Below are 24191 nucleotides of genomic sequence, written 5' to 3'. Positions count from 1 at the left end.
CAGCCAGGTGTCCACAGAGGCATGCTTAAGCTGAGGTGCCTGTTCAGCAATTGCAAATGGGCTCCTGGAACACCAAACCGTATGAAAAACTCCCCTCACGTGCCAGTCTGGAAAGAAGCAGCTTTGTTGTTGTTTCAAAGAATTAGTGAGCCAACAATGCAAAGCTTTGGAGGTGGTTACTGGGTTTTTACTGGAGTCTCTAGGAGCTATACAAAGTCTGAAGACATTGTATGTACAGTACATCTTTAATAAGAAGGGAGCTCACAGTCTACCAAACTCTGCCAAATAAACTTTTAATACATACTGTACTTCACTCAGTAGTTGTCCATCTCTTCTTCATGGAATATCTAACAGCTCTAAAAATATTTTCTTGGAGGAGGATAGAATTATCATTGTTATATATCAATCAAGTATGGTTAATGAAGCAAAGCCAGCATGCTAGTATTGCACAAGGGGAAAAGCCTCCAGAACACAAAGTGGAACAACAAATGCCCTCAAAATTCTGCCAAAGGGAACAGGAAGCTCTGGATGCTGCATCGGTAGGATTCGTGTAGCTCTTAGGCGTCCTTGTACCACAGCAGGTTTGCTTTGCCTCTTCACTGCCACATTTCTCTCTCAAACAGGTAGGGAACTTCCAGACCATTGCAAAAAAGGAAAAAAAAAAATACAGCAGCTGCAGCAAAGTGTGGTACTATTCAATTTCTTGAAGAGTGAGGCTTTTATTTCAAAATATCATATATTAATATATATATATTTCTATATATATATATACTTTAACTGGTATAAAGTAAATTGTAGATCCAAACTTATACTGTTGCTTGTACTTTGCAATCTCAGAAACTTTAGCAAAGGAACCACTTTCTTCATTTTTTATTTTCAGCTGTCAAAAATCAGGGCCGTTATTTCCACTGAATCCTTTCTTTCACACAGTAAAGCCACTGTTGTTTTCTGGTAAACAGTCAAAGTGCAAATAAGAAATCCATTTGGCTTGTAAGTGCTGAGATGGTTTTAAACTTTCAATACTTTGTCCTCATAAATCAGCAGGGCTTTCACTGTCTCCGTGCAGACGTGGGCGCTCTGTTAAGTCCTTGGGTGGATCTGCAGTGAGAAAATGGAAAAGAGTAAGTTATGCATAATATGTTAGTTTTTAAATATAGTCTTTTGGAAAAGAAAGACCCAGGCTCTGTGGGATACAGCTGATTGATTAGCTGAGTTTAAATGCAATACTAGAGGGATGTGTGTCTTTTAGTGCTGCAGGGGTGTGAAAATAGGCAAGAGACAGATCCTGAGCAAGATCCTGCCTCTGCCTTGGGAGATACTGGATGTGCATTAACCACCTGGGCTGGTGGTGCTGGACATCACAGAATGTCTTCATTTGGCAGGGACACCTTTCCAATACCCCAGGGTGCTCCAAGTTCCATCCAACCTGGCCTTGAATATTTCCAGGGCCTCACCACTCTTACAGGTAAGAATTAATTCCTAATATCCAATCTAAACCTCCTGACTGTCAGTCTGAAACCATTCTCCCTTGTGCTGTCCCCTAATGCCCTTACAAAGAGTCTCTCTCCATTTTCCTTGTAGGAGCCCTTCAAGCAAGAAGGACAAGCCAGGACAGATTTGGGCCTGGGACTGTGCTCACCCCACCCTTCCACTCTCCCCTTCCCAGAGTGATTCCAGTTACTCCTGCTGGACAAGTAAGGCATAAAAATGGTAGACATCAGTTTAAACCAGTTCAAACCAAGGGGTTAAATGAACATTGAAACTGGGGTTAAATGAACATTGAAACTGCTCCAAAAATTGAATGACACTATTATTTCCTTCCGGTCTTTGTCACCTGCCTGACCATCAATAGAAAACAAATCAATTTAAGGAAGCTGTGAGCTTTAGAACTTTGGCTTTAAAAACTTAATTAGTGAGCTACACTGAATGGCTAAACACAGAAATAAATGCATTAAAAGGAAGCAATGAAGAATATGCTGGTAAAGACTACACTGAGTCTGTTGTCCACCTCTTTCTACTCAATCACATGCAAGACCCAAGTGAAGTTATGCACTAGCATTAGAAAATGATAGATATTGTGTATATCCATGTACTCACAAATAAATAAATAAATAAATATATAAAACATACACATATGCAATATATGTGATTTACTGTGGGTCTGGAAGAATGTACTAATGGGTATCTTAATCCCGAGAGTCATAAATGGGAATGTTTTCCTTGTCAGGACAGCAGCTAACGTAAATGTATTTAGTGTAAGGAAAAGCCTTCATTAAAATAGTTTACAGTTTACAGCCTATGGAGACTGGCTGTAGCCTTCTGCCTAATCACCACAGAGAGAACTGGAATGATGTCTGATTTCTCTTATTTCTTCTGCTTTCTTAACTTCCTTAACTACCCAAATTAGACACACATGGCCCAGTCTTGGAACCTGGATTGTGGTCAGGGCGGATTACATTGTAATCTTGTTCTCTGCTGCTATCTGAAATGGCAAAACAAAGGAAAAAAGAAAAAAAAGCCTGTTTTGGGATCTGATTGCTTCCATTATTTTATATTTATGTTGCCAGAGTTGACACAGTGGTACGGATTGGAGCAAAGTTCCAGGGACTAAGAAGTAGAATTTCTCCTCAGAAAATGCAAAAGACAGTTGCTGAGCACATCATGTCATGTTGCCTTTGTCAATTGGGTTCTGTAATGATATTTTAAAGCAACAAAGCAAAATTCTACTGGAAGCAGCACCATAAGGTACTCCCCTCACAAGCTAATTAAAATAACTCCTGTGGGTAAATGAAGAAATATTTTTTCAGTTATGAGCACTCACTCTGCAAGTATTTAATTCAAATGAAATACAATAATGCATACTGAATAGATTGGACCATACATCTGCATATTAATGAAGCTCCTAAATTTTTAGCAATCACTTCTATCGCCTTAAACTAGGTTATATGATGAGGACTGGGGGAGTTAAGAGAAGGACAGCTTCACTGAAGAAAGAAAATGCAATTCCTCAATTATATAACTTGTAGACAGATTGCAGAAGGGCTGAATTATTGTATAAGATACTTCATGTTGCTTCTTAGTTCTTCTACATCACTTTCTTCCATTTTAACTCCCCACTTTCCTCACTGGAAAGGACATGTAGCAAGTTTGTGGTCTGGGATTTAATTTCACTGCAAGGCACATTTATTAGCAAACAGCCTTCCAGTGGTGCTGCAGGGGAAGAGATCAGCTGTGGGCACAGTGAGATCTGCAGGAACAGCACCACAGAAAGAAACTGAGTCAGGGAATTCCAGTTCCCTGAATCCTTTCTCCTTTTCTCTGGGAGGTGACAAAGAGATCATCTGGATCTTGTTTTTGGGGGCCACTTACTGCTTCCTACAAAGAAAACCTCCTAAGTCAGCAGGTCTCCTGATCATTTAATGTGTTGGTGTGGCAGAAGGCTCTGCTCCAGAAATGAGGGTTGCAATTCAAATAATTCATCCTGGGGTAGAGGTCCTATGGAGGGAAAGAAAAGGATTCAGGTGCCATGGGGATCAATTAGGGTAAAATCTCCTCCTTCAACAGGAGACTTAGAAGACATGAAAAATGACTGGTGTTAGGATTGGAGAGAAAGGAAAAAGTCAGGAAATTACAACAATATGCTGCACATTTCTGTGAATTAGCAGCTGGACATGAGTATGTAGAATTTCTTATCAAACAGGGAAAAAATCTTGAAAAGTTGCTCTTTTTAATTTAGCAGGTTTCAAAAGCCATTTTCCAACTCACAGAAAATGAAAATCTACATATTTAAAAAAGCATTTTGAGTTGACAATCATGTAATTTTCTCAAGAAAAAAATTCATTTGTGATATGAAAATTAGTTAATTAAAATTTTTGAACACAGGTGTAGGTGACAGTTTAAAGACAATGCTTGTGAAACAATCACACACTGCAAAAGAAAAGCTAGAGTCTACTTCTGAGAAACACTTTTATTCCCAAGGTAATCTCATAGTGGGAGTTTAGGCAGCTCATTCACATCCTCTCTCTGCCTTTTCCTGGCACAGTGTGGTGAAAGCTGTTTTCACCTGTGCTGCCTGAACCTGCAGCATCTCAGGAGCCTGGCACTAATGAGATCATGGGCTGGAGCTGCTCTGAAGTGAGACCTGCAGTGCAAACAGAGCTGAGTCCTCTGCTCCAAAGCACTTGTGCAGCTGCTAATCCAGATGTGGCCTGGAACAGCCAAGGAATGGATACAGGATCCAGCCAACCCCTCTGAGCTAATGTTCTTCCTTTAGCCACCAGAAAGGGACTCAGTGATGTGCATTAGGTATTTTGAGGTGACAGTCTCTGTAAGAAAGTGACCTGGCAATTCAGCAGCTCCAACCTGCTGATTACCAAGCCTGGACCCAGCTGACCAGCCTGATCCATCTGAATTTTCACCCACTTATGGCCAGAAGCACTGGGTGATCATGACAGTGGTCTTTAGGACTTTTATAGCAGGCATGATGATGGAAAAGACATGGGTGAGCAGTCATTAGTGATTCCTTCTCCTGTTCAGACCTCCTGGGTGCAGACAGAAAGAAGACTTACTCTGGTGGTCTTGATTTTATTGCCAGTTGCACACATCCATCCAGAATTATCAGGCAATGTCTTACATTCCTCTCCTTCTAGGCAGGGCTCCATCTCACACCACCATTTCCCAATCACTATAGAAGCTAAAAGAGAAAAGACAATGTTCACAACTATGTTACAATGACCAAATCTAATTAAATGATATCTCAAGGGTCTAACACTGCAGTTAAAAGGCAGAGTGCCCCTTCAACTGGAGTTTAGCTGTAAGGATTTCATATTTAATTACTTGTTTGGCATCCTATATTGCCTGAGACAGTGCACTACTTGCCACAGCCTCCTCACGCAGGAGATCTGTCTGTTCCCATGCAGGGAATGCTGTGATGGCAGCAATTCTGCTGCAGACCAAAAGAGCATCCATCCTAACAGCCCCTCTCCCTGAGTGCCCATCTGATTTTCACAGACGTGTACAAGAACAAGGCAGGTCTGAAGAGATTGTCAGAATATTCTCCAGGTCTTCAGCACTTCTGGTTCAGTGTACTCCACATAAAATTATGTCTGCTTTGCTTTCAGAACCTACAGCTGGATTTTTTTTAACCACAAATCTGTCCAGAATTATTTGAACCCATGGAGACTTTTGGCTTTCCCCTTATGCCATCACAGGGAGCACCACAACTAGAAACAAAGTGTAAGGTAACCCTGAACAGCAGCAGAAGCTGTTTGTTGAAACACAACTATTAATTTTATAGAAACCATATTATCTCTAAAAGTAACTTTTAATTTCCAAATATTTAACACTGTAAATAATAGCAGTGTTTGGACCCAGTTGTTTGAATTTAATTGGCACATATGTTTACAACCTTGAATGTACCTTAATGAAGTTTCTTGCCTGGGAATTGGTATCTGACTATATCCTTAGCTGTATCTTAATGACATTTTTTGTCTGGGGATTTTGATAAACTTTAGCTAACCTTGCAAGTGTGACGAGCTGGCTCATGAGTGGCTCTTTCTGTGGCTTGCTTTCTCTGGCAATAATTAATTTCATGGTTGCACTCAGGAAGCCTGTCAAAGCTTTCTGCACAGTCACTCAAAGAGAGATGCTTAACCCATTCATATCATCCCTCATGGCTGCTTCAAGCCCAAAAAATACCTTTGAAGCAGCTGTCTACCTTATACATATATATATATTAATATATATACACTCCAGCTGACTGCCATTCAGCTCTGGAAAATGCCCTGTTGTGCATGCATTGATTTAAGGACATTATAGAACTTATAATTAAATTTTTGAATATAAAATTGAATAGAATAGTTCAGTTTAAGGGGCCCTACAATGACCATACAGCTCTCAGTGTTGTCTGGTTCTTCCCACAGCTTATATCTGATTTCTATCATATAATATATCATTTCTCCATATATACAAGACACAAAAAAGCCCTTTACACCTGTGCTGGCAAGGCAGTTTAACGATGCTGTTCACACCCTATTTCAGAAGGGTATCATTAATGCTGCTAACAGCAGAGAAAAAAGATCTCTCTCTTTGCTATGCATGAAAAGGCAGGAGAGCTGAATCTGTGCTCTAATAATAGACTGTGCAGTGGGCAAACTGAAAAACCATATCCTGCTAAATACTGGCCTTCACAGCAATCATCAGAGCAGAGCATCCTCAGGATGCGTGAGAAGAATCCTGTGACACGGAATCGAAAGTGATGATCATGATTATTTACTAGGAGCAGTGCTGTAGCATTAAATAACCACGGAGAAGGATCCTACAGTGCAAGGTACTAAAACCCACAACCTGAACACCCTGTCCTGGAGAGTTTACCATGTAAAACAGAGATTTGAGGTGAATCCAGACTGAGGGGCAGCCTGGAGAAGCAATGCTGCTCATAGCAGTTCAAATGATCTCACTACTTTTTAATGTTGTTAAACACAGCCCAAGTATTCAGATCTTGACCTTGAAGAATAATCAAATGCAAAGTCAGTGGAGAACTTTAATGGCAACTGACTCATATAGTGGTGTATTGGGTTTGGTATATAGATACATATTATTATTGATTTATGATAGTGCAATTACAGCCAAGTGCCCATCAGTGAGCACCCTCACCTGGACTGAACACCAGGCTCCTTTTATAATGGGGGAAACTAATGTGAGAAATTTGCAGATGAAAAGCTCCTCTTTGCTTCTAATTTGTATGTAGGCAAAATCCTTTGTAAGTCTGAAGCACTTCAAAGCTCACTGTGGTCTAGTCCTCAGCCCCTTACCATGGCAAGGGCATCCAAAACCCAAAGAAAATTCCTTTCTTTGAATCTTGTGTTTATAGGTTTTCTCTTCTATTAAGAGCCCTTTAATCCTTAGGACCAGTTGTCTTTCTTGGGTACTGCTGATCCTTTGAGTTCTCCTTGATTTCAAAGTTTTACACCTCCAAAGAGGGAGGAAAACACTTTAAAATGAATCACAGTTTGCAGCATTTGAGATTGGGCCCAGCTGTAGGATGGAGCTTCTCTATGTTTAGGTTATGTCACTTTGAGATGAGCTGAAGCAGTTGGGTCAAATTGCTCAAATTAAGATGCTCCCCCCCAGGGTGGTTTTTATTCAAGAACTCCCAGATCCAGAGGAACCTGAGCTTCTCAGTGAGCCAAACCACTCATCCTGGGTGAGAACTAGAGAGCCCTGTTAATCACCAGGCAGCACAGGCTGTGAGTGCTCACATCAGGCTGAATTAGGCACCTGCAGCATTCTGGAGTGCTTCTCACTGTGCTCCTCTCCCTGTCTGGGGATACACGAAGCACAGGAGTTTCTCCAGGCAAGGCTGAATTGACTGAGGCAGATCCCTCTGCCATGGGGAAAGGAAAAGGACACAGAAGACAAGAGTTTTGACTACTCCTGCTTTGCTTGTGTTTTGTTTCAGTGCTTTTTTATTTTTTTTTTCTTCTCATCACCTTCTAGGTTAAATAAGGGATTGTTTATATCTCAACTATTTTCAAGAAAAGTCCTCTTTTAAAGAATATTTAACTCTTAATATATCACCAATGGAGCTGGGGAAAAAAGCAACTTTATTCAGGAAATTCTCGAGGTTTATTTTTCAGCCTAAATAATGCTTTTCTAAAATCTTTGTTTGCAAAGCCATGGAATAATTTTTATCAAAATATTTAACTTTTGATGTATTTAGTCTGCATGGATTAACACACACAAAAAGCATTTGGCTGAAATGGCATTTGCAAATCATGGGCTCCAAACAAATAAACTACAAATAAGAAATCTGAAGATCAGATAGAATAAAGGGGAAAAGCAATAGAATAGATTATATTTTCTCATGTTTACACACTTCTATTGCATTTTAAAATACAATTGTTCCCAAAGATAATGCCCAAAGCCTTAGGCAGCTGCAGGGCACTGCCAGTTGAGCTTGGATTCAGTGGGATTCAGCCTTCAAAGTTCACGAGAACCTTTGGAGGCTGCACAAGGGTAGTGACCATGCTCTGATTTGCTCCTATGCATCATCTGGAGCACAAAGTTTTGATGCATGAAGGCAGCTGGCTGGGAAAAAGTTTCCCCTTGAATTTCAGCATCAAAGTATTCTCTTAAGGAGCAGTGGAAATAAAATGAACACCTTCATATATCTTCACCTAAAAGATCAAATCAACATGGAAACATTAATTGTTCAATCATCCTCCTCTTGAGTCAAACAAAGTTTGGAAAAAATACACAATCCATTTGATTAAAGATGCCTGTTGAAACTCCTGAATTTATTATGTTTCACATTTCTCAGTCTTCAAGTTCTTGCATTAAACTGAAGCTACTCAGTTCCTCAAAACCATTTCACAGGTGATTAACAGGACATGGACAGTGAAAATGTGCACACACAGCCCAGACACTCACAGGCAATTGCTTCTGTCGTTTTTGCTACTCCTGTCTGTAGAGAAAACTCAAATTCTTTCTGTTTTGTTTTGCAGATAAAATTCTCCTTAACTTTTCTGCATCTGTATTTAGGAAATGGCTTTACCAATATGACAGAGTCTATATGGCAAAAAGTATAAAGATATTATATTTAACAATGTAACAATAAGACCATCCTCACAGAGCAACAGATAACTTTAATTCATGTTTATGGAACACCCTGAAATATGAAAACAGAGCAAAGTATCATCATGCATTTTTCAACAGTTTAGAGGGAACATGCTATGTATTAAAATGTTCCAAGATCGCTTCTGCAGTTGCCATTATAAAGCCACAGCAGCTCTCATTTTGCCTGTGATAAAGTGGGCACGTTTTGTTTATATAGAAATAGAATACAAAGGAATGGAGATATTAGATTGTGGCTCCTCCTGGTCATGGGTATCGTGTTACTGCAAGGAATAAGAAGCTCATTTTCAAAGCCAGTATGACACTCATTCCAGGATGGGAAAGTTTTCCCTGTAAGTACAGAGCATTCCGTTTTAATCTCGTTTCCACCAGCGAAGATTGATATAAATAAAATTTAAATAGAGAACGCATTTCACAGATGTCAGAAGTGAAAAAGACTTTGTCAGCTTAATGAAAAGATATCAATTTTCTCCACTTTATTCAATATATTGTGAGTCATTTTCTAAATGGATTAGATTAAAGGAAAGTTCAAACTCCCTGTGAGAGATTCTTGCACTGATGGAGATTTTGGCAATAGCAACAGCACAGAGGTGGGTAAAATCTTTCAAGTAGTTTGTCTTTTTTTTTTTTTATTTTAGAAAAGACATAAACTAGAATGGGAAAAACTGTAACCCTGTGCTCACCTATTCCTTATACAACAAAATCTCAGAGAATTGAATGAGACATGCAGTTTCTCTTGGTTTATTGGGATGTCATGGGGAGCAGAATGAATTACAGGGGTGGGAACACACTTTCTGGGAGGATAAGAAAACTGGACTGAAAGAAAGTGTCATCTGAAGGGTTATGTATTTCATAAACAGACCGAGATAGCAGCCACTCCGGGAGCTGTAGAGAAGAAATCTGATAAGTTAAAGAATACCAATCCAAAACAAAAGATTTCAGGTTGAATATTGCTATCTGGGAGAAAAGCAGGATGTTTCCTACAGGGAGTCCAAACTATCAAACTCTCTGCTTTAATTCAATCTTACTCAATTTTAGAAGTATCAATCTAATGCTCCTGCAGTGCAATGCTTCACAGACTTTGATAACAGACCTCTCATAGCTCTGGGAAAATGGACATTTCTCCTGTTTAAAATACAAGCACAGTGCAATCAGTCTAGCAAGTGGTGTCTCCCATCTCTAATTGCCTCAAATTCAGTCTTGCTGAGTTAATTTAATATTTTTTAATTGCAGTAAACATTAAAAAGACATCAGCATCCTAAACTTCTTTTTTTTTTTTTGAACATGCTGATCTGTATGATATTCTCCAGGCTTTTAAAAAGTGTTCTATTAATTCACTGATAGAATTGAAAGAATTGAAGTTTTAATTTTTTTTTCCCATTCAGAATTCCTGATTCTCCATTGCAAAACATTCAGCAGCTAGAGTAAGATATTTAAGAGTAAGAGATAAATTAGAGTGTATTACATGTCTGAACAATGCTGTGGGCTGCACCATTAAATATGAAAGGGGAGATTAGCTGCAAAGAATCCATGAACAATTTCCTTTTAAAATCTGCATAAGCCAGCAAATAAGGGTGCTAATTTGACAGCCTGGGAAGACTCACTAGTGAAAAACCACTTACATTGCCATTACCATTTCCTAGCAGCCAACACACTGCTATTAAATTAGGAAATTAGAAAATTAGGAAGAATTACATCAACATGTTTGTGCTTCCCTCGTAACAATGTGACCAACAGAGGTGGTGGTGGCTAATGGCCTGAGGAGCAGAAACTCTCAAGGTTTGTTTAATCCCAGCTTTGCTTCTGACTTTATTCCTACAGGTAAATCATCTCCTTGCTATACCACTTGGCCATTTTATTTACTTAGAGGATGAGTTATTCTTACTGTGTTTCCTTGTATGCTGCCCTCTGTCTCTTCTGCCCTGCTGAACTTTAACACTGAGTTGCAGCAGTTTGGGAGTGACATTTTTTCTCCAATTGTACAACTTGAAGAATGAGTTTCTCAGGTACCACGAAAATAAATTGTAATATTAAAATTATGTGAAGTGCTGCCAGAAAGTCCTTAAGCACATTCCTGCCTTTGAGCTGAATGGAGATGCTCTGTTAAGGAGCAAATTTCACACAAAAAAGCTTTGATTTTGCCAAGGAATTTCTTGCCCTCAATGCTGATCTGATTGGGAGCGTCAACTGCTGCAGCTTTGTCATTTTTCCATGTCCTTTTCTCTCCACTTCTTGAAAAAACTGCTTGGACATGTGGCTGAGGGGCTTCCACAGCTGAAGTGGGACCAGGATTCCTCATGGGCAGCACCTCCATGGCAAGTCAATGTGCATCTCCACTTCCCTGAGCCCAGTGACAGTGACAGCAGCCAGGTCCCCTGGGCCGCTCTAAAGTGTGCCAGCTGTCCAGAGGTAAAACCCTCTGATTTGTTAGCTAGGCACACGCATGAAGCACCCAGAGTTTAAGGAGAACTGTAGAATTTGCATAACCATCTTCTGAGTCGGGAAGGTCTCAGCAGCAATGACAAGGAAAAAAAAATCAAAATGTTCCTCAGCTGCTCACGGTTCAACTTGTGAGATATTTTCAAAGTCTGGGATTTTAGGAAATACAAAAATGAAGCCAGCAAGAAGCTGTCAGCTGGGAGGCCTCTTGTGGCACTCCTTCAGGAAATGCCAGCAGGTCCCAGGCCAGTTGTGCTGGCAGCTGGCTCTCAACCCTGTTCCCATTTGATAATCCTGTACTCAAAAAGTGTGGTAGGCTTTTTAAAGCTGTAATTATTCCACATTCATCTGAACTCAGACATGACTAAAGCTTGACACTTTTTCTCTGAAAGTCATGGATCATAGTTGGTATTCTAACAGAAGCCTCAGCACATTATCTATCAGGAAACTTGATTTCTGCAAAGGAAAGGCAGAGCAAGCCTCAACAAAACAGATTTTTGCAGATATCTGTGGCAGAGAGAAAGGACATGAAATGATAAAATAAATCATATATGATAAACTTGTCTCCCCAAAAGTGCATAGTTCTTCTATGACCTTCCAGAGTGCTGGAACACACTCTTCTATTTTTTTCTTGGAATTTCCTGAATTGTTGCACAGCAACATACATCCAAGGCAAGCATCAAGCTGCCAACTTTGTTTCTAGTTTTTGGTGTGTGAGTTTATTGGTGATTGACATGACCTCTCTGCAAAGTGAGTGGGGCATTTGAGAGCAGCCTGCTGGCACTAATGAGTGCTAATGAGGCTGATGAGAACATGAAACCCAACATTCAGGGAGCTGATGGGAATGCAGGTGAGTGAGGACCCCCTCCCAACCTGTCTGGGGTTCTTTTGTAGGTTAGGGACCCCCATTGCTGCTATTTATTACTAAAGTTTGGAACTGAATCCACTCTTCCCTACAGAACAAGGCTGACAGCAGGCTGCTAAAGTACTTGTGCAATGAAGCAATGTTATTTATACCCTCTTTGAATGGCTTCAGATAACCCAGTGAGAGTTTAATCTTATTGTTCTGTATTTAATGAAATGCCAACGAAATGCAACATATTTTTACATATTTGGAAAGACAATAAGAAACTACATATAAATATGCACAGACACATTTCTGACCAGAGCTGAGGACTGGTGTGCCATCAAAGAATTATATCTCCATGCAATGGTAATTTTTCAGGAATAATAATTCATTAATAAAGTAAATGAACGAGTTGAAATGCAGAGAGAGAAGTGCCAGGCAGTGAGATGAAGATTAGGTGGGTGTACAAGGGTTTGTGGGTGGCCTTGGAGTGCTATTCCTCCAGTGGTTGCTGGGACCCTAAATCACACACACACATATATATATATATATGTAAATCAACAATCTGTGTTTAGTGTGTTATCCAACAGTTACTGGAGAAGCAGGGGAAAAAACCCTCAGTTTTTGCAGAATTCAGCCCAAATCTGGTGCCTGTAAAAGCTGCCATTTGCTCAAACATGAGCTCCTGTGCTGCTGGTGCTGGGTTTGGGGATGTGGAAGGGAAAAGCTGCGAAATGGGCTCAGGAGGGTGAAAGTCTATTGTGAAATTTTGACTGAATGAGGTGCCAGAATCACAGCCTAGCAGTAAAGCACTCTATGAAAGAACACTGAAAATGAATAAATTATATAACTGTAATGCATTTATAAGGCATAACAAAGCATGCATAATATATTGGAGGGTTATCAGTTATGAAATTAAATTCTGGTGTACCACTTGGGTATAAATTGTGTTTTACCAAATACACATTACCAGAGAAACTCTTGTTAACAGAGAAGATTCCTGTAAATATAAATATACATAGAACATTCCTCGATCAAATCTACAGAAATTAATAGGGTATAATGTGATTATGTGTCATTAGTCAATGAAAAACACCTTTTTTTGTTAGGTTGTTTTTTGGGGTTTTTTGGTGTATATTTTCCAGAGAAAAAATTATTTTTGCTTTGGCTTTCTTTTTGAAATGCAAGCGATTCTATTGTCCCTCTCTTTCTCTGTGAAAAATACTAAATTCTCTGTGTTTTAAAGGCCCTGTACAGGTTGCCCAGAGAAGCTGTGGCTGCCCCTGGATCCCTGGAAGAGTCCAAGGCCAGGCTGGATGGGGCTTGGAGCAGCCTGGGACAGTGGAAGGTGTCCCTGCCATGGCAGGGGGGGGAGTGAGATGGGCTTTTAAGGTCTCCTCCAACCCAAACCATTCCATGATTCTATATTTCTCCTAAAATCTGGACGTCAAGGAGTTTTTGGGAAAAAAGACTGCAAAGAGGTGTGAAGTACATGAAGCCATCTGCTATTGTCCTCTTAAAAAGGATGGAAAGAGGAAAATAATCAGACCTGGAAGATTCCTGGAGCAAAATCCCAGGGCAGGGTGGGAGCAGCCCTTTGCTGGTGTCTGTACCCACCAGATATTTCAGTCCAGCTACAGAAATTTGTTTTTTCAGCTCTCCACCAACCCAAGCCCACCCTGCACGGGGTCAGGTGCCCTGTGCTCTAATTGCAGGGATGATTCCATGAAAGGAAAACCAAGGGATGTTTTATTGTTCTGATGATGGCACTGAACTTGCACGTGCTGTTTGCTGCTTTATGCACAGTGGAAGGCAGAGCCTGCAAAATTCCTGAGGAGGTGGATTACTTAACTTGCAATTATCCCTGCTGGGAAAAGACAATAAAGTCCAAATTAATAACACACCTTTAGAGCACCCATATCTCTACAGTCCAGAAGAGCACATTTTAAAATCTGTGTGTTTTCAAAGGTCGAGTTAAATGAGCCAACTGGAACTACACAAGGTAATTACTGATTTATTAAAGGTGTTGTATTCATTCAGCTATCTTTGTTCTGTGATGTAAGACAAGTCTAATTTTGTTTCAGAGATTAAAGGAACATTTGTTTTTTGTAAACAAATCCCTAGCTGCTATTACAAATTACATCATGCATAATCTTGACATGATAGATTGGGAGATATTTCAGAGCAACAATGCCAGTGCAATTGGAACAAGAACTGCGAGAATGAACAAAAATTGATGAATTGAGTACATGATATTTTGTATTTCATATCATAGCTTGATTACTGCTTCAATATGCATGGAATAAGAGAAGCAACTCAATTATAAAAGCTTATCAGCAAGACTTACAAACAGTGAAATTCAAGTCTGGATATTAAACTGACCTTAATTGACAAGCTTTCCTTTGAAATTATGTCTTCCTTCAGTGCTCATAATGCTTATTTACTCTGAGACTTTTACAGAGCTGAGAACTCTTTTAATGGGCACTTGAAATTTCATGGCCACGCTGCTATTGGCACAGCTCATGTCTTTTTGCCTCTGTTCAATTTAAACTCTGAGTTGTATTATTTTAAAAGATCAAAATTCACAACCATTCACAGTGATATTTTTCCTCTTTTTTTTTTACCCTGGAAAAGGCTCTGGATTTCACTTCTTCTAGGTAACTCTTTGCTATTAATAATTTATGCAATGACCTTACCCTGTTGATCTTAAGAGTGGATAATCCCAAATTTATACAAAGATCCTTATTTCCATTGTAATGCACAAGATGTGCTCCTGAAAAAATAAGAAGGTGGAAGAACTGTGAGCCTCAGACTCCAGGTACTCCAGGAATCTCTGCCCACTCTGCTCAGGTGATTCTCAGCTACGAAGCCCTAAGCTCTGTTCTCATCATTACAAAAGGGAGTTTGTTTTTCACAAACATCTGTCCTTGTTCTATTTGATCTCATTAATGCTCATACAAAATGAATGTACGTGCAGTCTAATCGTGCCCAGCACAAGCTCTTCACAATTAGGAGCATGAATTAGTGGAAAAGGTTTTGCAGAATGTGTTCAGCTTTGCAAGTTGCAAAATGTATGCAAGCAGGAGCCCTGCAAAGGCAAATAGCTAAACAAAGACACTGGGAATTGCTATAGTTACCAGAAAAGGAATAGAAAGCTCTAGATGAAATTTTATTATTTTATATTTTTTTATCTTTACAATACTCCCTTCCTGCATAATTTTAAAGCACTTTAAAACAGAACAAGGTTGAAATAGCTGGGTTTTCTTTAGAAATATTAATCTTCAAGAATACCTGATCAAATAGGAAAGATAATTGCCTAGTGAGCCTCCAAATTCTGGGCATTATGATGGAGCCCTTGGACTTCGTATTTATAATTTTCTGCTTTAATAGTGATCACCAACAGAAGAGAAGGTAGATGAATGAAACAGGTCAGTGGAAAAGTGCTGGGAAAGTTATTAAGGCTGGCTGTGTGCAACTGATCTGAGCTGTCATTGCTCAGAGAGCTGAGCCCATCTCTGCAAGTGCTCTGGGTTTATCAACCATCACCTCAGACACTCTGAGGCCTGACAACAGGAGCATCTCCTGCTCCATCCTGCATGACCACATGTACCAAACTGCCACGGGATCCATGTGCCCACCTGGGGAGGCTCCTCAAACACAGCACAATGAAGAAAGAAGCACAGGGTGAAGGGGTTCATCACCAGACATCTCTTTCTATTTAATCAATTTAATTGTCCTTTACCTAAATTCTGCAGAAGCACTTCTGTCCTGGCACCTGCCATTTATAATGTGCAATGTCAATGACAGCCAGACATGACACAGAGAATGGAACCCAAAAATGGGAATGTTCACAAAGTGACTCTTACCCACCAGCACTGCAAAACAGAGAGCTCCAATAGGAGGCTTTTTTCCATCCAGAAAATAATACCCAGAAAAGTTTATCCAGAGAAGTTTCTGCTATTCGTCTGCTGCCATTTTGAATATTATTTTATTTTTTCCATTTCATTTCATGTGAGAAATCCCTTTGCACTGCTCAGGCTGCCCTGCCACAGACTCTCAGGGTTGATATTCCTTCCAGCACCACTTACAGTATCTGACTTCTCATTTGATCAATCGATCTGTGCGAGTGATTTCTCCTTTCACTCGCTTCACCTGCCTCTCCTTAGCACCACTCCTTCCCCTTTTGACAGTGATTCAGTCTGCACACCCGTGATCCCAAGGCTGAGGCTGGAAATGATGGCTCCCCCATAAGACACTGAGCACAGCTAAAGGAATGGTCCCATACTTGATGGTCACATTTCGTACAAATGTTATTATCTCACTTTGACCTTTAGGTGCTGATTTTTATGTTTTTTGCTGCTACTTAGACAAATTTCTCCTGTCCCAGACCTTGTGATGACAGGCAGCTGAAAAGGCTTTCTCACAAAAGGCAATCATCAGAGTTCTTTAATTTAGCTTTCAATGAAGGCAGAATATAATAATTTATTATGAGTGCTTTTTGCATGGGCTTCCTCAAATATTTATAAATTCATTTAAATAATTAATACAGGAGTTTTAATAAACTGTTTCTATTCACAAAAGGAATGTAATTTGCAGAAAGGACAGTTCAGGTGCTAGGAAACACGAGTAGACCACATGAATTAAAAATAATGGTTTGCATCAGAAGTTTGTATGACCTTTTTACAAGTTGTCTAAGGTTGCATTCCTGGTGTGAAAAAATGCTTCTGTTGATCTGGATAAGCTGTGCACTACACAGGATATTTAGGGAGGGAAAAAGAACAACTTTCAATTATCTTGGGGATTTCCAAGATCTAAGTTTATCCAAAGAAACAAAATATATTATGTTAACTATGACAGCATAAATCTCCTTTTTTTTTTTTTTTTTTTTTTTTTTGAGAAATTGCTGCTACACACTATTTTCAGGAAAGAGAAACAAGTTTTTTATCCATTGGAACATGTTTGCATTTATCACTACAGCAGGCCATTATTTAAGCAAGCATAAGGTATCTAAAGCAGCCTGTGATCATCCTAATAAGGATAATAACAATAAAATCCTATTACCAAAAGCAATTACTTGACAGGAATGCAGCCAGTTAGAGCTTTCCCAACCTGCCTGATTTCCTCTCTCCACCTCTGGAGCTGAGTTGAGCACACAGCTCTTGTAGGATGTCAGATTCCACTCAGTGCTGAAAGGGAGAAACTCTCTCCATCTGTTTTCTCCCTAGATCCTGTTCCATTGGGATGTGGGTGTTTCTCTTGTGATGAGGTGAAGAGACCCTGATCTGAGCAGGGACTGGGTTGTAAGGCTGCAGGAAAAAACTTCCCTGCCTTCTCTTCCTGAGAAACCAGCCTGGACCTGATGCTTGACTTCTGCCCTACAACCTTACAGCACCACAAAAAAAAAAGGATTATTACATTCCATCCTCCAGCTGATAAGTAATTGCTGTTGCTGGCCCAAGGCAGGTCTCTCAGTATGTGTGGGGGATGTGCCTTTCATCCTGGTATCATTTATCCTCTTCAAGGTCACCTCTAAACTTTGCATGCCGAGTGCAAGGGGCTGGACACAGCTCTTTGTGAAGCAGGTCCAGCAGCTCCTCCTGTTCTGGCTCTCCCTTATTCCCTTCTCCCTCTCAGATACCAACTGCTTTCACTGCTCCAGGCAGCACCAACTCAAAGTTAGATGAACACAAACTTTTCACACAGAAATAGGAGGAGGAAAGGAGGCAGACTTTCCCCTCTCTCTTCTTTTTCCCCTCACCTCATCTATGTAAGCACTAAAAACCCCCCACACCACCACATTTAGAAAGGCAATCACAGCTATTTCAAACCCCAAACAAACCAAAGCTTATCTTGTAGCTTCTTCTGCTGCTTAAAACTCAGGGGTGCTATGTTCTGCAAACACCTCCTCTTTAAATAAAGCACCAGCAATCTCCAGCTCCAGCCCTGGAGAGAGCACTGGCAACTAAACCAAGGCAGATAGCAGGGAAGGAGAGCAAAGTATGCAAATTTCACTGGGCACACTATAATTACTAATTCATAGCAGAACTGATCACAGTATTTCACGCTTATCCCATGTAATTCAGTCACAGCAGTATTCATTTTACTATTAATTTTAATAGGATAATTACCTTTATAAAGAAGAAAGAAACTACTGTTAGAGGGTCAGATCCTCAGGTGGGGAAGATATGGTGATTTATACCAGCTTGATGAATTTTGTAATCTTCCTTTTCCCTTCCTTTGAAAGGAATTCAGTAATTGACTAGTTGCCAGACTTACCAAGATAATCTACGCTAAATGAAGCAAAATAAGAAGAAACGGGGAAGCAAAGAGGTGCAAGCACTTAATGGTAAAATTTACGTATCTGCATTTGGTTTATGTGTGTGCCTGCCTGGCAGACACACACACAGAGACACAGCCAGTTCATTCCCAAACAGCCAGTTCCCAGTTTGCTCCAAACCAGCCAGTCCCCAGTTCATTCCTAAACAGCCAGTTCCTTCCCAAACAAGCAGTTCATTCCAAAACAGCCAGTTCCCAGTCCATTCCCATTCTGTCTGGCAGCAGAAACAGTTCCCATAGTGACACACAGTGCTGAATTTATAATGCTTTGTGTCCAGATTCTCCTCTGCAAAATGGCAAAAGGGTTGGGATTCCAAGAACATCCTGTTTGAATATCAGCAGACAGAAGGGTTTAGAGTATATGAGCTGTATTAAAGACCTACAAAATAAGGAGCAGGCAGCTATATTATTATCTCAATAACTGAGAGAGATATGCAAATCATTTAAAAATTTTGCTCTTGGTCACCAGAAAGTTTTGATAGGAATATTTCATAACCTGCAGCTGCCATAGTTCATGTATTTTTGAGAATAAGCTTAGAACTCACCCTCCTGCCACTTGCTGCCCTCACAGAGATTCTGTCTTTTCTCCTGTTTTTCCAGACAATTCTGTTTCCTTCTCCTTTGTCTTCATTCTCCTGGCTCATAGGAGAATGCCTAATCTGCCTTTAGCCTGGAATGGTGTGTCAGAGAGGAAGCAGAAGTTAGAACTCACCACCAGGAGCTGCTGGGCAGCTTCTGCATCTGCCTCTGGCCATTAAGCATCTTCAGGTGCTGTAATTTAGATACTACAAGGTGCTGCATTATATTATAATGAATTGCTTTGTGAATTACTATTGAGATTAATTGAATTTATGGCTCCATCCTGGAGAATGTGTCCTCTTGTTGTGATTAAGATAATACATTGCTTGAAACAGAAGTTAAAATACATGTCAATTCTGTCAGTCAGCAGTGCTGTCATTTAAGCTTTTTACCTCAAAAAAAAAATCAAGATAATTGTTTCCTTTCTCTCTGCTAGGGTTTTAAATTTGAGTATTTTATTTCAGGGTTCTATTTAAATTGAAACTACTGCAGCATTATATGCAAAGAGAAACCAATCTCAGAGGGGGAAAAAAAGAAGAACCAAATATAGATTAAAAAGCTGCCTCTCCAAAGGTTTTGAAATATGAGAAGCCTGGCTCTGCATGTAAGATTAATGACAGCTATGTGTGTGATGAATAGTTCAGCTTAAATCAGGGGAAAGTTTTGCCCTAAGTATCTGCTGTTCCAAATGCTGAAACCCTGATATCACCCAGCCCTGCAGCAGCAGCACTCGGCGTCCCGACTGTCCTGCCCTGCACAGACAGGTGAACAACAGAGAGAAATAATACCTATGCTTACAATCAACTCACATCACTTCATGACAAAAACATAATTTCTCTCCCTGGGTATCTCTTTTTCATTATTTTTATATGTGGTAATACATCAGCTTTGTTGGCTTATTAAGAAAGGCAGATAACGGCAGCGGTGGCAGAGGCTCTGCTCACATCGTGGCTCATGAATGGAGCTATTCTTGTACTTTAAATTGTCACTATTTTCCTAAAGAATAGACAAAATGAATATTCAGTTACTGTGCATTCAGGGCCTCAATTTGTGGCCAGGGAGCATTCAAGGCTTCAGTTCTGTGTTGGGAGCTCATGGGGAGATCTTCAGTTCTGCCTGGCAGGGAACAGCAGCCCTGGCCAGAGAAATGCAGAAGAGCTTCTGCAAGGAAGAGTCTTTAGTGGCTGATGTGCTTCAAGATTTTGTATTTTAATATAAATGAATAATTCAAACACTATCAGATTTTTTTTCTATTAAAAAGCAGGTGGAAATAGTCAAATCAGGACAGCTTTTGGCCTCCAAAGGCTTCTGTAGTAAGGGGGAGGCTCACGCTGCAGCCAAGTTAGTTTCTCATCACCAGAGCAGCTTCCTGTGCCTTTTCATATTTCTGCTGCAAGGATCTCAAAGCACTTCTCAGGCCCTACCTTGACATTGTAAAATCCTGACAAGGTAGAAGGGAAAGTATATTCTTTTCCTTGGATAACTGTGGATTGTACAAGCTGCTCTGCAGGACATGGGGGAAAATGGTAAAAATATCCCCAATCCTTCAATGAAAATATTGGGTTGTATTTGTGTTCTCTGCCAGAGAGAGAAGCAATCCTTCCCACTTTCTGAGGGCAGTGGAATAGAAAGGAGCTCATGAGTTCCTGAAGAATGGCCATAAGCTTTTACCTTATTAAGAATAATACTAAAAAAATCTGACTCCAGAGAAATCTCTTAATGTACACATGTACATTTCTTATTACTGTTTGGGAGGAAATTCTTCAAAAGCTAACAAGTTATGTAAATTTATTTTTTACACTCATTGTATTTGGTCCTAATTTCAAATGGAATAAATATGAGAAAATGAATTGTATAGATAGAGCTTTTTTGGTTTAAACTGTAATTTTTAATTTAGAAAACCACAGAGGGCAAGTTGTTTAGGTGGCCAAACACAGAATTTAGGTAACTCACTGGAAGCCCTCAGTCTTTGAAAGGGAGTTCTAGAATACCATTCTGCACCAAGGGGAGAGAGGGAGGAGCAGGCTGTGTCTGCAGCTCCAGCAGTGCAGCAGAGCTGGGTTTGTGCTCCTCAGCAGCCTGCAGCACCCACCAAAGCATCACTCAGCATGATGCCAAATGGCTCCCCTGATGCAGACCTGGAAAAACTACACAGGATGGGAAAGAAGAACATCTAGACATAGCTGTGAAATGGATTACACACCAATATATCTCTACATCTACATATCTAATTCAGTGTTTTCTTCTTTCCAGGGTGCTGAAAGAGATGGGCAAGAGGGACACACCTTTACAGCATCTTCCCCTCATGCAGAGATGCTGGGAGATATCAAATCCCTGCAGCATTTCAACAAGAGCCTGCAAAACTCTAGTGAAGCAAAGAGAGTCAGATCAGCACAAAGACAATATAACTGTGTATTTAATATCCCTGAGGGGTTGCCTGGCACTGGTCTATCAGCAGAGCACACTGCATTACATTTGTTACTGTCCCCTTGTTCTGCAAGGGGACAGTAACAAATGGAACTATCAGAAATGGCCATGGATGCCTCCTCTGTCATTTTGAGGAAAACTAGAATTGTAAGAAGTCACACTGTATGCAAAGAAGGGTCTAAATGTACTGGAGTAAGATTGAGGAGTTGACATTTAAATTGCAAGGCTGACGTTTTTATGCATTTTTACATGCATGCTCTCATGGCTCTGTGGGTAGATGGAGGGTAGGAAAGAGGAGGTGATGCCATCACCTCCTGATGATGGCTTGCAAAGGCAAAAAGAGAAATTGTTATTTATGGCAGTGCAGAACCTATCTTTCTAAAATGCTTGTCATTCAGGACAAAGATGGGGAAATCTTGTTTTGCTGAAAGTCTTGGAAAATATGTGCAAATACATAGCAAGGTTTCACATATACTTCCAGTGATGCCATATATTGTCCTTTCCATTGTCAACTGTTGTACAGTTTTCCTACAGCCATATTTAGTTCTGCTGGCCATGGGATAATGGCAAAGCTGCTTCCAGAAACTTCCCTTCAGCTCCCCTTCAGCAGAGTCCAAAGGTCTTAAACCTGCCAGCACTGATGTTTTGAAAAACTCCAAAATGCCACCAAAACACTCTCTAGACTGAATGACAAGACAGAGGTGGAAACAGTTTATGCATAGAGTCAATGCACTCAGTTTGAACAGTTATGCAAAGAAAATATTATTGCCTGAAACTCCCAGAACTAACTTGCAAAACCTCTGAAGAGCTGTATGTTTTTGGCAGGTTACTTTTTTTCTTTCTTTTGGGTTTTGGGGAATTGTTGTTGTGTGGAGGTTTTGGATCATAACTAGAGTTACTGCCTGGTACAACTTAGTACTGCAAACAGCATGCACAAAAAAATCCTACTTTTCAAAATGTCTTGTCTGACTATTTCTCAGGAAAGCAAGTGGTGAGCAGTGGATAACTTTCTGGGGATAAAAATGGTGCAAATACACTTCTGGATTTAGGGATCAGTAGAAAACCTCACAGCTCCAATCCTGATCCTTTTACAAACACAGCAGAGAATAGAGAGAGCAGCAACAATTGCAGTGCCCATCCTCACCATGATGTGAATTGTATATTACCACAGGCAGACTTCTGCCAAGGCTCAGCTATAAAAACCTCCAGCACTTCTCAAAAAACAAAAACTCACTGCCCTGATTGAACTAGAAGGTAATGAATGCCAATATGCTTTGCAAATGTACATGACAAATAAGGGTAGAATTGAACATCAAATCCACCAGCATTTCATAACCCAGGACTTCTTCCCAGAAATGCAATCTGTTACCTTGCTAATTCTGATCCTGTCTTTTTCTATCTTCTTTGTTTTAGTGGTGAGTAGATCTGATTGAGAATTAGTTTGCTCCATTTAATCCTAATTCATGTGTGTCTCTGAGACTTCCTACCTTGTCTGCCTGTCCTGCTGTGGGTACCTAAAATGCAATAATCTACGGTTCACAAAGTTTTTATGATGACAACAAGTCAGAGAAGGAGTTTCAACTGCACCAAAATATCCTTGTAATCAACCTTAACATAAATGTTGTCTCATTATGCACCTCTCTTCTCCAGCAGTAGAGATTTCCATGGCTGTGGACAGCAGTCTTTCCAGCCTACCATGTGTGTTAGCTTTCATCTGCACCAGTAGATCATGGAAGAAGAAACACAGATAATGTGTTAGTCTGGAAGCAATGCACGAGGGATATCACAGACAGATTAATCTGGCGCCTCAAAGACAGCATAATTCATTTGGATGAAAAGGGGATTCTCCTCAGTGAGACAGAGAAAAATCTCCTTTATCTTTTTCTTGGCAGAAGAGTGAAACACGAGGAGAAGCTCTTCACAGGAAATGGGAATGCCATTATAGCTGCTGACACCCTCCTGGCCAGGGGCACTCAATTAGCCCCATGTCCAATTTCCTCTTTGGCCACTGGCTTCCATGGGCACCTGGGCTTTGTGTTCAGTCCCTAAATATACAAAAGGCACAACGTCACCTCTTCTGATCTTCTCTTCACATCACCTCTGCCAGTGATGTGATGGACACCAGTGGAACAGCCAGGCTGGAGAATTTCAGCCTCTCTGTGGAGCTGGGACTGCAAACCTTCCACAATTCCTGCTGGTCTGTAACACAGACAAACAAAATCTTCCCTCTGCAAAGGTGAAGTCCAGGCCAGTGATGGTCACAGGACATCACTGCAGGTGGTACAACTTCAGCACTGTCAAAATCTGCCCTCCAGCCTTCCCTTGGAAAATATATTATTGTAAGCACAGGTAATTTCTTGTAACTGTCAAGAGGCTTTATTTTTGCCTTCTTTGCTGTGATGAATTCCCTGTTAACCAGAATAATGTGACAAGGAATAATTGTCAAAGAGGTAAATTCATACTCAGCTCTTTTGATGATTTGGCAGTTTTTGAATTTGCACAGGCAGCAAGCAATGTTTTTTAAAATATATAGGACTTGAATAAAAACAAATGTGGTCCCAGTAAAATACCCATTATACACATTTTATAATGGAAAGAGTTGTGAACAGATGTAGATCAAGATTTCAGAGCAAGGATCATTCACTGTCACTCCATTTTGAGGTGGGTAACTTGCCACTCCCTGAAGATATTTGGTTTTCAGATTGAGTATAGGTCAACTCTCAGAAAATGAGACTCCTATGAAGGTCTGTTCATTTGGTGCATCATTATGCTCCACTTCATAAAACCTCAAGTAGACTCCTCTCAACTCTAACTGCTGTTTCTGCTGCGAAGATGAGCAGAAGGGGCTATACTCATTTCTCATCAGGAACCTGAATCAACACTCCTGGAAAACTCCCATTAGCTTGTGTGAATTGCCTCATGCCAATAC

General features: G+C 40.3%; 1 protein-coding gene across 5 annotated transcripts in view; it reads right to left on the bottom strand.

The window, feature by feature from the left end:
* Positions 1-229: 229 nt before the first annotated feature.
* The window catches only part of TAFA1 (TAFA chemokine like family member 1), a 221825-nt gene continuing 197863 nt past the window's right edge, over positions 230-24191 (bottom strand). For all 5 annotated transcript variants that reach the window (XM_039695544.1, XM_039695548.1, XM_039695546.1 and 2 more), the window contains 2 exons: positions 4569-4693; positions 230-1098 (listed from right to left, as the gene is read on the bottom strand). In XM_039695544.1, the coding sequence (XP_039551478.1) occupies positions 1081-1098; positions 4569-4693 (143 nt within the window). In that variant the 3' untranslated portion in view covers positions 230-1080. The remainder of the gene's footprint in view (positions 1099-4568; positions 4694-24191) is intronic.

Source organism: Passer montanus, unplaced genomic scaffold, assembly GCF_014805655.1.
Source record: "Passer montanus isolate IOZ18808 unplaced genomic scaffold, ASM1480565v1 scaffold9, whole genome shotgun sequence".
NCBI lineage: Eukaryota > Metazoa > Chordata > Aves > Passeriformes > Passeridae > Passer > Passer montanus.
This window is presented reverse-complemented; position numbering and strand designations above follow the sequence as displayed.